Source organism: Gracilinanus agilis, chromosome 4 (genome assembly GCF_016433145.1).
Source record: "Gracilinanus agilis isolate LMUSP501 chromosome 4, AgileGrace, whole genome shotgun sequence".
NCBI lineage: Eukaryota > Metazoa > Chordata > Mammalia > Didelphimorphia > Didelphidae > Gracilinanus > Gracilinanus agilis.
The window spans coordinates 55057195-55072475 of NC_058133.1; the positions used below are offsets into that span (position 1 = coordinate 55057195).

At 43.4% G+C, this 15281-nt stretch overlaps 1 protein-coding gene across 1 annotated transcript in view; it reads left to right on the top strand.

Annotated features, from left to right (window-relative positions):
- Positions 1–15281, top strand: part of LOC123245871 (carboxyl-terminal PDZ ligand of neuronal nitric oxide synthase protein-like) — a 441624-nt gene that overhangs the window by 398613 nt on the left and 27730 nt on the right. The window contains exons 8-10 of the mRNA XM_044674861.1: positions 1186–1356; positions 10954–11119; positions 12667–13072. Coding sequence (XP_044530796.1) covers positions 1186–1356; positions 10954–11119; positions 12667–13072 — 743 coding nt within the window. The remainder of the gene's footprint in view (positions 1–1185; positions 1357–10953; positions 11120–12666; positions 13073–15281) is intronic.

The following is a 15281-nucleotide window of genomic DNA, read 5'->3' on the forward strand; positions in this document are numbered from 1 at the left end:
TTATTTGGCCTTGCTGCATACTGTCCCTCCATATTCTCTTCTTAGATAAAGTATTCATGATTTCTAGGCATGAAGATTCTGTGTAATTTAGAAACTTTTGGCTTCTTTCACTGTTTGATCCTGATCTGCATTTTCTAACATTCTCTTTTTGCCATCATCTCCTTTAGCATCTTTGTATTAGAGTCTCCGGGTATATGTTGATTTGACTTGGAGGATCTTATCACGTTCTTTGTAGAATTTTCTCATTCTCTGAAACAGATTTCAAAAGATGTAGCTTTGTTCCTGGAAGTCTTTACGCTTATTTTTGTTATGAGCCCAGAAAGGCAAAATGACCAGATACCTCATGAAATTATGTTCCTTATTACCTTTGGAAGATCATCATGAAATCATAAAATTACATTCCTTATTACCTTTGGAAGAACAATGAGACCTACATTTTTATCTCCTTTTCCAAGGAGAGCCTGTGAGCCATCTTCTCATAGCTCTAACTTTCTTTTTTCTTCTGGTTTATTTATAGTGAGAACATCAATTAATGTAATTCAATTCCTCTAGTTGAATATTGACTCATAGGTCATTGAACAACAACCGCAAATCTAGGCTAACAACAATTAAATTCATATATACAGACACTCCCAAAACTGTGCGATTCTTATTATCCTCTGTCTTCTGCCATTCGACCACCACCATCACCATAATAGTAGAAGTGGGATCACATAGGACCAAGGGCTATTTTGTATTTTTCTTTTTTCATGATAGGCAAAAATTCTTCTGGGCTTTCCTAATGAAACTCAACCCTTCTGAAAGACAAGGCAGTAGGAATTTATTAGGCATCTACTATAAGCTAAGCACTGGGAATACAAACTCACACAAAAGAAAGATTGTCCCTGCCCTCAAGCAGCTTCTATTTAATAGGGAAATAACCCCAAAAAGAACTAAAAAGTGTGCGGAGTTGGGGATGGTGGGGAGGTACCCACATAGGGGTATGGTATTAAAAGTGCTGAGAGCCAGAAGCAGAACTGGAAGGGGAAGAAAGGATAACTAGCCTGGATCTATCCTAAAAATGGAGGCTCTAGGAGATTGAATTCCTTGAGGGTATGGGAGTAAGATTCTTTCGTAAATGCACCTAAGACCAACAAATGTCCACATGCTCCCTACTCATTGTGCTGTCCTTTGGTTCTCTTCTAGGCCTCGCTCCACCACCAGGAGAACATACTGACTGCCTCACCCAAGATGCTGCTGCCTTCTTCCTCACAGTTGCCCAGCATCGGGACCCCACTCTCCACTCATCACCAGATGCAACTCCTCCAACAGCTCCTCCAGCAGCAGCAGCAACAGACTCAAGTGGCCGTGGCCCAGGTTCTCCTCAGCCTGCTCCCTACCTCACAGGCTCCACTCTCATGGGCTTGATTGAATTTATTCAGGGGCTCCAGGGACAGATTCAACACTTAAGGGACTCATAAGGGTTTGCTCATTCCATCATTCATTGCTTTGGGAGGGGGGGGAGGGAAGGGATATGGGGAGGGGGGATAGGGTTGAAACCAAGAGAACCATCTTTGATTTCCCATACACTCCCTGCTCTGAGCTGGGCTTGGCTGTCTTGGCTTTATGTCAGTTGGTTAGTTAATGTTACTCAAGCTAACCAGGGAAGAAGGAACACGCAGTTCCTCCCTTCCTAGCCTACCATGTCTTATAAGGTGGGAAGAAGTAGATTAGGAGTCAAGAAAAGCAGAAAACTTGGGACCTATCCCTACCCTTCTAAGAGCTCGATATTAAGGGAAACTTGAACACAGGTCAATCGCACTATCAATACCATAAAACCAACTCCAGGCCCTAATCAATGACCCACTTATTTCAAGTAACATTTGATAGAACCAAAAAAATCTGCACTACCTTTTGATGTCCATTGTGATGGCATTTGCCCTCTAAATACTATCATCCTTTGACTTAGTTACATTTTTTTGATTCTTGATGAAAGAGGGGAAAGAAATAGAATCTTTAGTAACAACATTTTCTCCAAGACTCCACTGTTGCAGGTTTGAGAATGTAGAAAGGAAGGTAACTTGTTTCTGTTTGGCAGTGAATTCTCCCACTTTGTATCCTGAAGGTCTTGCTAACATTTTCCTCAGAATCCAAGGAAACTATCATAGCCTCAGTTATTGTAATAAGTAGTTAAAGAAATAATCCAGATATTTATATTAGTATTCCCCTCCAACCCCCCACATTGGAAGGGGTATTTAAATTTTAGTTCCCTTAAGATCTATATCTTAAAAAAATTCTTTTTAGAGGAAGAGACCAGATTGAGAGAAAGAGGTTGATGTCTAGGGAACAGGAGGGAAATAAAGGCCAGGTTTGGAGCTAATAGTGAGCTGCTATTAAGGTTCTTTGTAAAATCAAAGAATATGGATGTTTTGAAGTGTTATTTAAAAGTGAATTAAGTAGACATTCTCATTTTTTCTTACCTCCTAGTTAGGAGAAAGGAAAGAATTTTTGAGACTATTGTTGCAACTGTTTACAATTTTCGATCCTAGCATTGGGTGTAGGAGTATTTCTTTGACAATAATACTGTCTGATCCAGTTCTGTAGACCCTGTGCCTAATATCGAGATAACCAGGATCCATGATGATAACACCATGTCAGAGCATAGAGTTTGTTATGATTTAGATTTCTCCTGAATGCTGTCCAGGCTCCTGGAAAGACCTTGTCCCACTTCTAGCCCAGTCCCATTGGCATTGCCCCCTCAGCTGATGCCATCAACCCTCCAGCAAGATTGTGGCCTGGTGATACACTGCTGCCATTTTTAAGTGGGAATGCCATAGTTTTCTGGCAAGAGGATCCTTGCTGATGAAAAGAGAAAATGTACAAGTCTTCCCAGAATTTCATTTATGAACTGGATTTGAAAAGATAAACCCTTTTTGTCTACTGAAGGAGTCAGTCACCTCACCTCTAACTTTGGGTTTTAGCCTTTGGAGCCTCATCCATCTCCTTCTCTCCCCACCCCCAAAGGCACAAAGACAAAGAGCCCTCCTGGGTATGGTCTTGCTCTTGCTGCATTTTAAAGTTTCACATTGAATATGAATTCAATTATCCAATGAGGGTTCTTTCCCTTTCAGCATATCAATTGCCAAGTAATTATTATTTATCTAAGAAAGGACTTGATGCATATTCATGGAGAATATTATAGGAGAAGCATTTGAATTCACCATCAAATGCCAAAGAGAAATTATCTGTAGAATCTCAGCCAAAATGAGAGAAATCTTCCCGGAATAATCAACCAGCTAAACCCCTTGACCTGTAGCTTGGGGAAAAAAACACCCAGTATTCAGGATTAGATCTCCAGGAGTGGGTGGGCATTTTGTTTTTTTAATTGCATGGATCCAGTTGCCTCAGTGACCACCTCAGTTGTTAAACTTGGGAATTTTAGTACAGATTTCAGAGGAAGACAATAGATGTGATATTTGAAATGCCCTTCTCTTAAAGCCCTTTTCTTCAGATCTCCTTCCCTTTGGTTGGAATTCCCTGGCTTGATCACTGAGATGTTCTTTTGGGTCAGCCCAGATCCTGGTGAGACACTATCGTGAATATCAGGTGGAGGACAAAAACGAATTCCCAAAGCTATCAAGCGCCCTCTGGCCTAATACCAGTGCTCACAGCCCCCAGGTAGCAAAAATACTTTGGGTTTATCCTTCTCATTTTTGGCCTAAGAATGGCCTAGCAGTCTTCATTCCTATCAGCTCACTGTCAACTCACTTACTCTGCAGACATAGGGCCCTAGCAGGCTTGCCTTTAAAGAACTTAGGTGAGCCTCTTTCTTTCCTAAAGATAATAGCTAGCATTTACATAGCACTTTAAGGCCCCAAAGTGCTTTCCATATATCTCATTTGCTTTCATTTCCTACTTGAAATAATTGAGTGAAAACTTTCTATTTGTTAGAGTGTTCATATCTTGGCTAACTGCCACCAAGAGAGAGGGAAAGAGAAGAGGCCCAGAGTTATTTATTCATTCCAAACAAGCTCAGATCCTGTATGCTTGGGGTATCTTCATAAGTGGAATTGATTTCAGTTTTCAGCACTAGGCATTCAGATCAGGTTGGGTTTTTAGGTTTACTTTCAGATCTTTTGCTGCCAAATTTCAAGGTTTCTCTTTCATTTAGCCTAAGGTATTAACTTTCCCCAGCTTTCTAAAGGCCCAAACTGACCTCAACATTTTTAATTAGGAGCTCTTTCTCCTTTTTATCATTTTGGGAAGTCCATCACCCTCCCTTGTATCTCATAGACAGATCAGTCCTGTGGGATCTCAGAATTAGGGCCAGATACGGTAAACACAGATCTTCAGAGCAGTCCATCACACATACTGCCTTATATACCATAATGCCCACATAGGCTTGTCTGGTTCTGGCCTGGGAGCAAGAGATGAGCAGTGTAGGGAGGGAGGAGGAAAGGGGAACTTAGTGAGGATTTTTGTCTCCCTCTTTCTCTTCCTTCCTTTCCAGAGGATAGGCCTAGGAGTTCGATTTGATCCAAGACCTCTCCCATCTATCCTATATTGGCCTAGGGCCTTGTTTTAGGGAAAGGATGTGTTCATCCACTTCTTGTAATCATTTCTGGGTTGGATCTTATTGTAAATAAGGAACACTTTCTCTAAATCCTTCTGCCCACTTTTGTGACCCAGCATGAGCATTGCCTGGCTGCCACAGCTTCCTGCTTTTAATACAACCAGAAGTTCTGGGGACAGGGATAAGGACATGGCCAGGCCAGGAGCCAGAGCCACCACCAGTGTGACCACAGATTGAATCCGTACCACTTCAGCACTAATCTGAACACCACAGATGACTGGCTCTGGTTAAGAAGGTCATGTTTGGTCCAGGGATTGCCAGTTTCTGGCTCAGAACATGAGAAAAAAAGCTACTGAAACTCAGTATTCCTGTCTAAAACATTCTCCTGTCCTAAGGCCTGTTCAGAAACAAGCACACAGGCCACTAAAGTCATTAATGTTTTATGACAGGGAGTGCTGCCGTTGCTAGACTTAGAGTGGCCATGCTCAAGGCTGTACCCCTTTATTATGTTGTTGCCAGGCTCCTTAGTTCTATAGTAGACAGCAGTCTCATTCCTACCCCTACCCCCCTTCCCTATGGCTCCTACTTTCTGCATGACCTAGCAATAGTGCTAATGGCTGATGCCTTTGCTTATGTGTTTGCGTGTGTGTTGGGGGGGGGGGGGGCAGAAGGGAGTGGGGTGAATTGCTCTGGTTCCCTCCACTGCCATTTCCATGTGCCTATCACTCCCGAACACCAGCCTGGCTCGGCCCCCACTTCTGATGGAGGAGCTGAAGTCAAGGCAAGTAGGCTCAACAGTGAGTGGATTGTTTGTCTATATTTCCTTTGGGGAGGGGGGTTTCTTGGAGGGCAAGGAAAGGGGGAGGGTTGACTTTGGACCTTGCACTCTTATAGAGAGAACACAGAACCCAAAGTGCAAATGTTACCATTCAACTCCTAACTAACCCAGAAATTTATTCTGTGACTTTGGGTAAGTCATGAATCACAGAATTTTGTGAAATTTGATGAAATCTCAGAGTTGGAAAGAACATTAGAGGGTATCTGTTGGTCCAACCTGAATAGAGGTAGCATAGATGGTCAATAGAGCATAGATATATGGTAGTTAGAGCATCAGACTTCAAGTCACAAGTACAGGGTTCAGTTCTCACCTTAGGCAAGACACTTGCTATGTGCCCCAGATTTCTTATTAATAGAATTGAATATGATGGCCATTAAGGACTTCTAGATCTAAATCAGTGATCTTATAAAAGAAGTTCCTTTTATAACTTCCTTAACAAGTTATCATCCATTCTTTGCTTAGGGGGAACCCACTCTTTCTTGCCTCAGACACGTAGTAGCTGTTTGACCCTGGGCAAGTCACTTAATCCTGTTTTCTTCATCAAAATAAACTGGAGAAGAAAATGACAAATAACTCTAGTATCTTTGCCAAGAAAACCCCAAATGGGGTAACGAGGAATCAGACATGACCAAAATGATTGAACAACACTCCCTGAGGAAAGTCAATTTTGTTTTTTGGACAGCTCTAATTATTAGGAAGCTTCCCCACTATACCCAATCTATACCTGAGAAAAAGGAACAATGAAGAGAGGTAGGTTTTTCCATGCTCTACAAAAAGTTGGACATTAATATAGTCATAATTGTGAAAGTGATGTCAGAAGACCCAGGACAAATCTGACTTATTGCACATTCTACTTATTTGTCCTCAGGGACCTAATTTCACTGTACCTCAGTGTCTTCAATTATTAAAAAAAAATGAGGGGGTGAAATTAGAGGGTCTATAAGGTTCCTTCTAGCTCCAGATCTGTGATTCTATGACTATCTCCATGACATAAGGAGGAAGATGGTGAATGGTGTCTGCAATTTATGGATGAGGAAACTGAAACATGGAGTAGCTGAGCACATTGCCCAAAGGGACACAACAAGTTGGGAAGAAACCTAATAAAAACAGACCCTCTTTGAGTTCCCAGTTGAGTATTTTTTCCTCGACTTAAGCCTGGCACAAGCGGAACATTTTTAGAGTTTTAAGAAAGCTGGATGATTTTGTGCCAGGGTGCCCTGATTCCTTCTTCCTGGGGTATGAACCACAGTGACGTCAGGCAGAACTCAGTGCCTGCTGCCACTTTGGACGGCCTCACAGAGGACTGACCTCAGTAACTCTGGATCTTTGGGAGGTAGATTGAGCACTAACTTCCATATTCACTTAATATGAAAATGCCGGATCAGTTTTATTCTGCCATTCAATTTACCAGTCATTTTACTAACTGCCTGTTACAAAGAAGGAGACAGTGAGTCATTGTGGTCTGGTAGATTGAGGGTCAGCCTAAAGGCCAGAAGACCTTGAATCCAGGCCTGCCTCTGAGCCTACCTTCTCAATCCTTGCAGGCTGCTCTAAAATCATGAATTTCACAGAGAAGCTCCCACTATACTTATCTGCATTAGTGGAAAGAGTTCTGAAACCTGGACTTCTTTCAATGATTGAAATCATGGGTCCAAATTCTTCTCACCTCTCTCCCCAGAAAGAAAGGCAGGTGATACAGGTCTTGTCTATAATGAAACCATATATGGTCTAGTGGAGGTAAGGACAAAGCCAAAACTTTTTAAACACCCTTACCTTCTGTCTTAGAGTCAATATTAAGTACTGGTTCCAAGTGGTAAGGGCTAAGCAATGGGGTTTGAGTGACTTGCCCAGGTGTTACAGCTAGGAAATATTTGAGCTCGGACTTGAACCCCAGACCTCCCATCCCCAAGCCTGGCTCTCTGGCCACTGAGCCACCTAGCTGCTCCCAGTCAACGTTTTTAAAAATACCTACTACATGCCAGAAGAGAGTGGCAGTCCTTGCCCCAAAGAGTTTATAATCTAATTATGATAACATGATAACAAAAAAAAAAGTAAAATAAGTACAAAGGAGAAGCCTCAGAATAGTTCTAGAAGAAGCTTGAGGAAGGAGAGGTGACTTTTACAGAAAGATTATAAAATGTCTGAGGAAGGAAAGGAGGGAAAGAGAATTTATTAAACACCTGCTATGTGCTGGATCCTATGCTCAGTGCTTTACAACTGTCTTCTCTAATCCTCACAACTCTGGGAAGTGGGTACTGTTATTATCCCCATTTCCAGGTAAGAAAACTGAGGCAGACAGAGGTTAAGTGACTTGCCCAGGGCAAACAGTAAGTATATGAAGCTGGATTGGAACTCAGGTATTCCATGATTTCAAGCCCAGGGTTCTATCCACTATACTACCTGACTCTTTTGTTATTGATTGCCTCTCTAAGGGACGTTAAAAATCATTTGATCCAGGGAAGTTGAGGTCATCCAGCCAAGACTTTCTGTGCTTCTAAAGTTCTTAATTTTTTTCCACATATTTCTGCCTGATTGGGTTTGTGTGAAGACAGGAAAATTGTATGTTAACAGCCATGATTCTATTCCCTTGACATAGCTAGACCATGGTCATGCCCAGAAACTGAGTGGCATTAGAGCCACAAGTCAGCTTCCTTTTCTGGGGCAAGAGGGAATGATTGAGAACTGGCCAGTATCCTAGAGGTGATGTTGTCTAACCCTCCCCATTTTTCAGTGGAAGAAACTGAGTCTCAGGTTTGTAAGTAGTCAGGATCTGAACCCAAGTAAAATTTTCACTGCTTTTCCTACTGTGCTAGAGTCTCCTGTGCCTCAGAATTAGTAAGTCTCTTGACCTTCTTTTCCCTTCCTCACCCTATCTCATTCCTATTTAAGATTTCACACCATGCTCAATTTCCTGGAAAGGCAGAGACTGGAGGTCAAAGGGCCAGTGTTTTTTGCCATCATTTCATCCCTTGGCATCTTCTCCCCCACCCCCACACTGATAAAAGTTGCAGTTAATCCTCACAGGTGAAGCAGGTGTCTTGGCTGATATCAGTACAGTTTATTAGAAATGCCAGGAGGGAAGGACAGAAGAAGAGGTTAGCATCTACTTTCTGAAAAGCCCTGCTGCTCCAGGGACAGGGACAGAGTGGGCCAGGCTCTTTGGAGCTGGAAAGTGGAAACAAATCATATTAGTGATTCTCATCAGGAGAGTGGAGAGCAAGGTCAGGGCGCTGAGTTTGAGCAGAGAGAGTAGCAGCCACAAAACTGAAACTCTTGGCTTCTCTGAGAGCTCGTATAGAGTACCCAAAAGTTGGGGAAAGCCAGGTCACAGGATGGATGTACTATGGACAGGGCAAACATAGAAATAACCTCATCACACCATTTCGTTCAACCCTGTGGTTTCTTCAAGGTGTAGAAGCTTAGTGTAGAGCCTGATAGCAGACAGGCAATCTATCTCAGATGTCCAGTCTTAGATCTGCCTGAGGCATTAAGGAATTAAATGACTTCCCCATAATCATACAGTTGCTGTAAGTTAACATGCATTTATTAAATGGCTTTCCCCAAATGTTGGGGTATCCTAGATAAGCTCTCAATGAAGCTGACTGTTTTAGGGAGGTGGTTGCACTTCTCCCTGCTCAAATTCAATGGGCTGTCCTTGCTCTCTGATCTCCAGATGAGAATCACTAATATGATTTGTTTCTATTGTCCAGCTCCATTTATTAAGTGCCTACTTTGAGTCAGCCTAGGATCTGGTGATAATTCCAAACTCTGTCTTCCATCTGGGACCTTCCCAGTGAGCCCTAGCATCCCTCCACCGTACCTCAGCTACAGATCTGTTTGGCCCCCTCATGATTTGTCAGTGGTTCCTGGCTAGTAATAAGTGATGGAGTACTGGATTTGGAATAAGGAATGAGTTTGAATCCCTCCTTAGACATTTAGTAGCTATGTGATCCTAGACAAGTGATTTAGCCTCTCTGGACCCCAGTTTCTTCATCTATAAAATAAGGCACCTCTACAGACTCTACCAGCTCAAAATTGTTGACCCTATCCCATCCTTTCCCAATACCATGACACTAAACCGAATACTAACAGGACCACACCATCCCTTCTGAACACCTCATGTGATTGAAATTACTCTAGAGTAGTCTCAGACAATCTTTATTGATTTGTTGTATTGATATAGGAAGCTATAACTTCTCTAATTTCCACCTTTCCCATCTTCCTCCTGTCCATCAAGTTTCCTTTTCTCTCAACGCTCCATTTTTCATTCCTCCACTCATTTGCCTTCCTCCACAAGAAGAGCCATTCTATTCAAATTGATGTTCAGACTGCTTCCTTCATTCAAGTTTCCCAGTGTTGACTCAGTGTCTTCATCCACTCCATCTCCTTCCCTTCTTGACCTCAACTTTCAGAGGCAATAAGGGTACTCATTCATCTTCTTCAGGGCCCTCTTGAGATCTTGCCTGCTGTCTTTCCTGATGCAGTCCAAAAATCTCTCACCCTTATAGCATAATGTCTGCCCTCTGTTTGTTAGCCTCACTCAGTCAGTAGCATGCCCACAAAGCACCCACACAAAATACCCAGGCCCCACCAGCCCGCTGCCTAGCAAAAGCTAACTGTTCAGTAAATGTTCAATAAAAGGCTCTCTGGCTGGGAGTATGCATTAGATAAATGTCCTCCTTCTACAACATCCTGGACAAAGGGTCACCCAGGTTTAGCTTAAAGATCCCTGTGAGGATCCCTCCCTCAAAGTTATCCATTCTGTTTGGGTTAGAAAGTTTCCCCTTATTGAACCTAAATCTGCCTTGCACTGACCCTCAAATCAATTCTGCCCTCTAGGTCCAAGCAGGATAAATCTAATCCCTTGTTCACCAGACAGCCGGTCAAATACTTGACAGTTCCCATACTCCTCATTCCCTGCCACATCCGCTCTTCTTCAGACTAAGCATTCCTGGCTCCTTTGATGTCTTTTGTTATGGCATAACATCTAGAGCCCTGGATCCTTTTTACTTTCTTAGTGCCAATGTAATTAGAAGAGCCCTTTGCCTGTAAATCAGTAGATAATTGCTTAATTCTCTGCTAGGAAAAGCACAGTCCCTGTCTCTGCCCTCGGGGAGCTTTCTCTCTATTGGAGAGGTAGACATAACTTGCAGAACAAGGCAGTTAGCTAAGCATTATGTTAGGGAGATGGATAATAAGCCCTAAGGGAGTTCAAAGCAGAAAGACCAATGTGTCGTAAGGCAGTCAGGGGAGGAAAGGTCTGAGTTATGCCTTGGTCTTGAGGTGCAGATGATAGGAGATGCTCCAAGCCCAATTCTTGGTTCAGGAAGTCCTTTTGCATTTAATCAGTCTGCTGGCATTTATCGAGTCTCTCCTGTGTATCAGGCATTGATCGTACTGGGTCAGACACTAAATAGTTCTGGCCATCAGGAAGCTTACAGTTTAGAATGGAGGGCAACTACTTGCTCAGGGAGGTATCACTTGTCCTGGACTCCACCTACCAACTGACTTATCAACTCTCCCTGTTCTCTCTCTGCCCTCCCTCTATGTGCCTCCCACATAGGTTCACTTGCTAAAAGACCAGTTGGCTGCTGAGGCCGCTGCCCGATTGGAGGCCCAGGCTCGAGTCCACCAGCTCCTGCTACAGAACAAGGACATGCTTCAGCACATCTCCCTGCTGGTCAAACAAGTACAGGAGCTTGAACTCAAGCTGTCAGGACACGATGCCAGTAAGTGACCTCTCTTGCCCCTCTTTGCTTCAACTCACCACCCAGAAGAAGACATTGAGAGATGCTTCATCAGAGGCACTAAAAGCTAAAGGCAATCTCTCCCTGGTACCCCTCTCTTGAAGAGAACAAAGCAGCCCCATGAACTGCCCTTATCTTTATTTTATTTTTAAAAAACCCTTATCTTTCATCTTAGAATTAATACTGTATATCGGTTCCAAGGCAGAAGAGCAGTAAGGGCTAGGCAATGGTGTAAATGACTTGCCCAGGGTCATACAGCTAGGAAGTATCTGAGGTCAGATTTAAACCCAAGACCTCCTGTCTCTAGCCTTGACTTTCAATCCACTGAGCCCCCTACCTAGCTGCCCCCCACCCTTACTTTCTAAACAACCAGCAAATGGCCTCATAGATCCAACTGATGTTCATAGCATACTTGGTTTCTATGGGAGATGTGGAAAGTAAGCCAGCATCATCAAGATGCCTTGGTTATGTGCTAAGTTTATGACAAGGCATAATCTTGGAGTGGGTTAAGGGTGTGGGGGGTACATCTTTATGAAAGGTGGCACAGTGTAAGAGAGTCCTAGGTTTACAGTTGTGAGACCTGGCCTCAAATTATTCCCAATCCCACATTCACTGCTGTGACCCAATCTCAGTTTCCACACCTATTTCATAAGGTTATTTTGAAAAGACACTGAGTGGGGGCAGCTGGGTAGCTCAGTGGATTGAGAGCCAGGCCTAGAGACGGGAAGTCCTAGGTTCAAATCTGGCCTCAGACACTTCTTAGCTGTGTGACCCTGGGAAAGTCACTTGACCCCCTTTGCCTACCCTTACCACTCTTCTGCCTTGGAGCATTGACTCCTAGAAGGAAGTTAAAGGTTAAAAAAAAAAAAAAGACACTGAGTTCACTTGTGTTTTCTCTCCTTTGATCTTTCAAACTCTCTGAGAACAGAGAGAGGGGACCCATCAGCTACTTTAAAAATGAGGAAACAGATCAAGAGAAGTCAGACCACATACCTGGGATCATACCAACATAGCAAATTGGTTACAAGACTTGGGTTAGAACCCAGATGTTCTGTAAATTAGAACAGTGAAGAGAACACTGGATTCAGGAGTCAGCAAGACTTCAAATCTTGCCTTAGACACTCACTAGCTCTATGACCCTGAGAAAGTCATTTAAAAACTTTATTTCAACACTGTTTTGATGGACCTTCTCCATCATCTTTGGAAAATCAAGTCTAAAGCTGGAATGGACTTTGGGGACCATAGACTAATCTCCTATTTTTATAGTTGTGGAAACTGAGGCTCAGAGAAGAAAAATGTGACTTGCCCAAGATTGCACAGTGTTAGAGGTGGAATCTAAACGTAGGTCCTGCACTCCCAGAGTCCATGCTCTTTGCGTAGCATCACATTGCCCAGAATGAGTCTCTTTTCCAGGGTGATCTGTGTTTAGTGCTTGCAAAGGGCTCAACCTTGCAGGTGAATGGTAGCATTTCATATCTATAACTTCTTTAACCTCCAATCCCCTCTCTCTCTCTTCTCTCCTTCACTAGTGGGTTCCCAAGACAGCTTGCTGGAAATCACCTTTCGCTCCGGCATCCTCCCCGTCCTCTGCGACCCCACGACCCCCAAGCCTGAGGACCTCCACCTGCCCCCGCTAGGTCCCAGCTCGGCTGACTTCGCTCACTCAGTGGGCAGCCCTTTAGGTAGGCGCGACTGTTTGGTGAAGCTGGAGTGTTTCCGTTTCCTGCCACCTGGGGACACCCCATCAGGGGGAGAGCCTCTCCTGGGCAGCCTGGAGCTCATCAAATTCCGGGAGTCAGGCATCGCCTCTGAATATGAGTCTAACACGGACGAGAGTGAAGAGCGTGACTCATGGTCTCAGGAGGAGCCTCCCCGCCTGCTGAATGTCCTGCAGAGGCAGGAGCTAGGGGATAGCCTGGACGATGAGATTGCAGTGTAGGTGCCCGTAGAGATGGCAGCAGTGGTGGCCAGGCATCCGGGGATGAGAAGCATCAGAGACAAGGAGGGGAGGGAGTTGTCTCCACATCCTGCAGGAGGAGGGAGACTAGGAGCACCACCAGCCTAGGCTACATCTTTCTTTGCCCAGTGGGGTGGTAAGTGGGACCTAGAGAAGTTCAAAGTTTTCATTTTGGACAGTAGGAAAGAAAATGATAGGGTTTCATTCCCAACATCAAACTTCATTCTCCTGTTGTTATAAAAAAAAAAAATGGACCTGGCCTTCTAGGCTCCATTATATCCCTCTAGAGGTTTGCCATTTCCAGAATTATGTAAGAATCTATAACTTACTGAGTCTTCTGTATCATAAAGAGTTGGCTCATAATTCCATAGGTCACAATAATTTTCTTCCTACATTCCCTGCATCTCCTACTGGGGAGGGATGCCACCTGATGAAGTATCCTCTCAGATACCTCTCCTAGATCAGGCTGGTCACTCCATGCCTAAACCTTTATCTTCACTGGAAGAAGTGCCACCACTAGACATACCTAAGGCACATTGGCAAGAGAGACAGAAAAATATATTCCTCAGTATTAGCATGGAAGTGGCAGATTCCATGCAGGACCAGCTGTCTTGGTTTATGTAGTCATCCTTTGAAGCCTACAGGGAGGTGAAGGAGTCAGGAGTCATGGAAACACATGAGACTGCTCTTTGCATTGGGTATGGAATTCCTCTTTTCCCCTCTCTGTGAAAAGCAATGGCCATCAAAGTTATAGCTGGAAAGCAGCCCAGATTATTTTAAGGTCTTGCCAATAGAAGCCACAGCCACGTCCCTCAGAGTTTCAGGGGGCCTCAGCCTCTCTTCCCATCTCCTCTCCCCAGGAAGTTTTGTGGGACTTTTTTAGTTCATAAAATGAACACCAGCTGGTAGTTGGGAGGGACTTTGGTCAATGGGGATTCCAAATGGGCCCTCTCCCACTCGAGTCAGGAATTGTTCACCACTTCACCATCATCCATGTGCACACCTGTCTAGAGTAGAGTGATCGATCCATACCTCAGCAATGTGTATAGGGTAAAAGACTAGTAGAGGAGACTCAAGAAAAAGCTCCCGTTCTTCTCTGTCCAGTGAAATAGTAGTTGGTTTTTCTAGTAGAGATTTAGAAAATGCCTGAAGGAAAACAAGAGTGTTTTGGATTCCATCAGTTTTTCTTGGGGGAGTCCATTCTGTCCTCCATCTTGGACAGCAAAGACACAGGCTCAGAGGACAAGGATTGTTGAAGGGGTTGATCACTAAGAAGGATGTTTTGGTCCCAAATCATATGTTGTCAACTTTAGGTTTCCTTTGTAAGTCAGGAAAAGGAAGGTTCTACCTATCTCCTTCCTCCATCTGGCTGCTGCATTTTCTTCTCCCAGACCAGATGGTCCATATCCTGGGACAAAAAAAAAATCATGCAACTTTACCATATTCCTCTCCAGAGATTGAAGTATCAGATGCAATTTAATTGGAAATAGAGTTCATGTTTGTGTGTGTCCATACATTTATGGGGGCTCCTAAAGATTCCCCAACTTGCCCACATGTGTGGGAAGAGCCCATGAGCAAGATTTCCATTATCTGTTGGCTTTGCCCCTTTGTACTATCAAAATACCTATCGATTCCATTTATTATACTTCTACGAGAATCACATTGGATTAATCTCATTCCTGAAGTATGCTTATTTGTATTTTAAATGTTTGAATAAGGTAAAATGATCAGATAACAGGAGAAGAAAGAACACTTTGGGGGGAGCTCTTAAGAGAAGCAAATTGAGCCTCACTTGATCTCTAGCTATTTAGTTTGTAAAACCCTAACATACTATATTATTAACAAGCAGCTTGAAAGAAACCAAGTTCTTGCTCACCAGAAAAACACTGTAGGTAGAGGAAGGAGATCTGGCAATGCCAGTGGCCTGCTGTGGGCCAGCAGGAGCTAAAAGTAAAACCATTGTCAGAATGGACAAGACTGGGATGTTATGGTCAGAGAAGCTCATGTTGGCAGGCCAAGCTTTAGTCACCTGTTCTAGTGCCCAAGGTATCTAAAAGTGTATGTGTGTGTATATATGTAGATGTGTAGATATGACTAAATATATATATATATATTCTATATACATATGTATATATAGAGAAAATATATAGAGATGGAACAAGAAGGTACCCAATTGATATAGAGAAG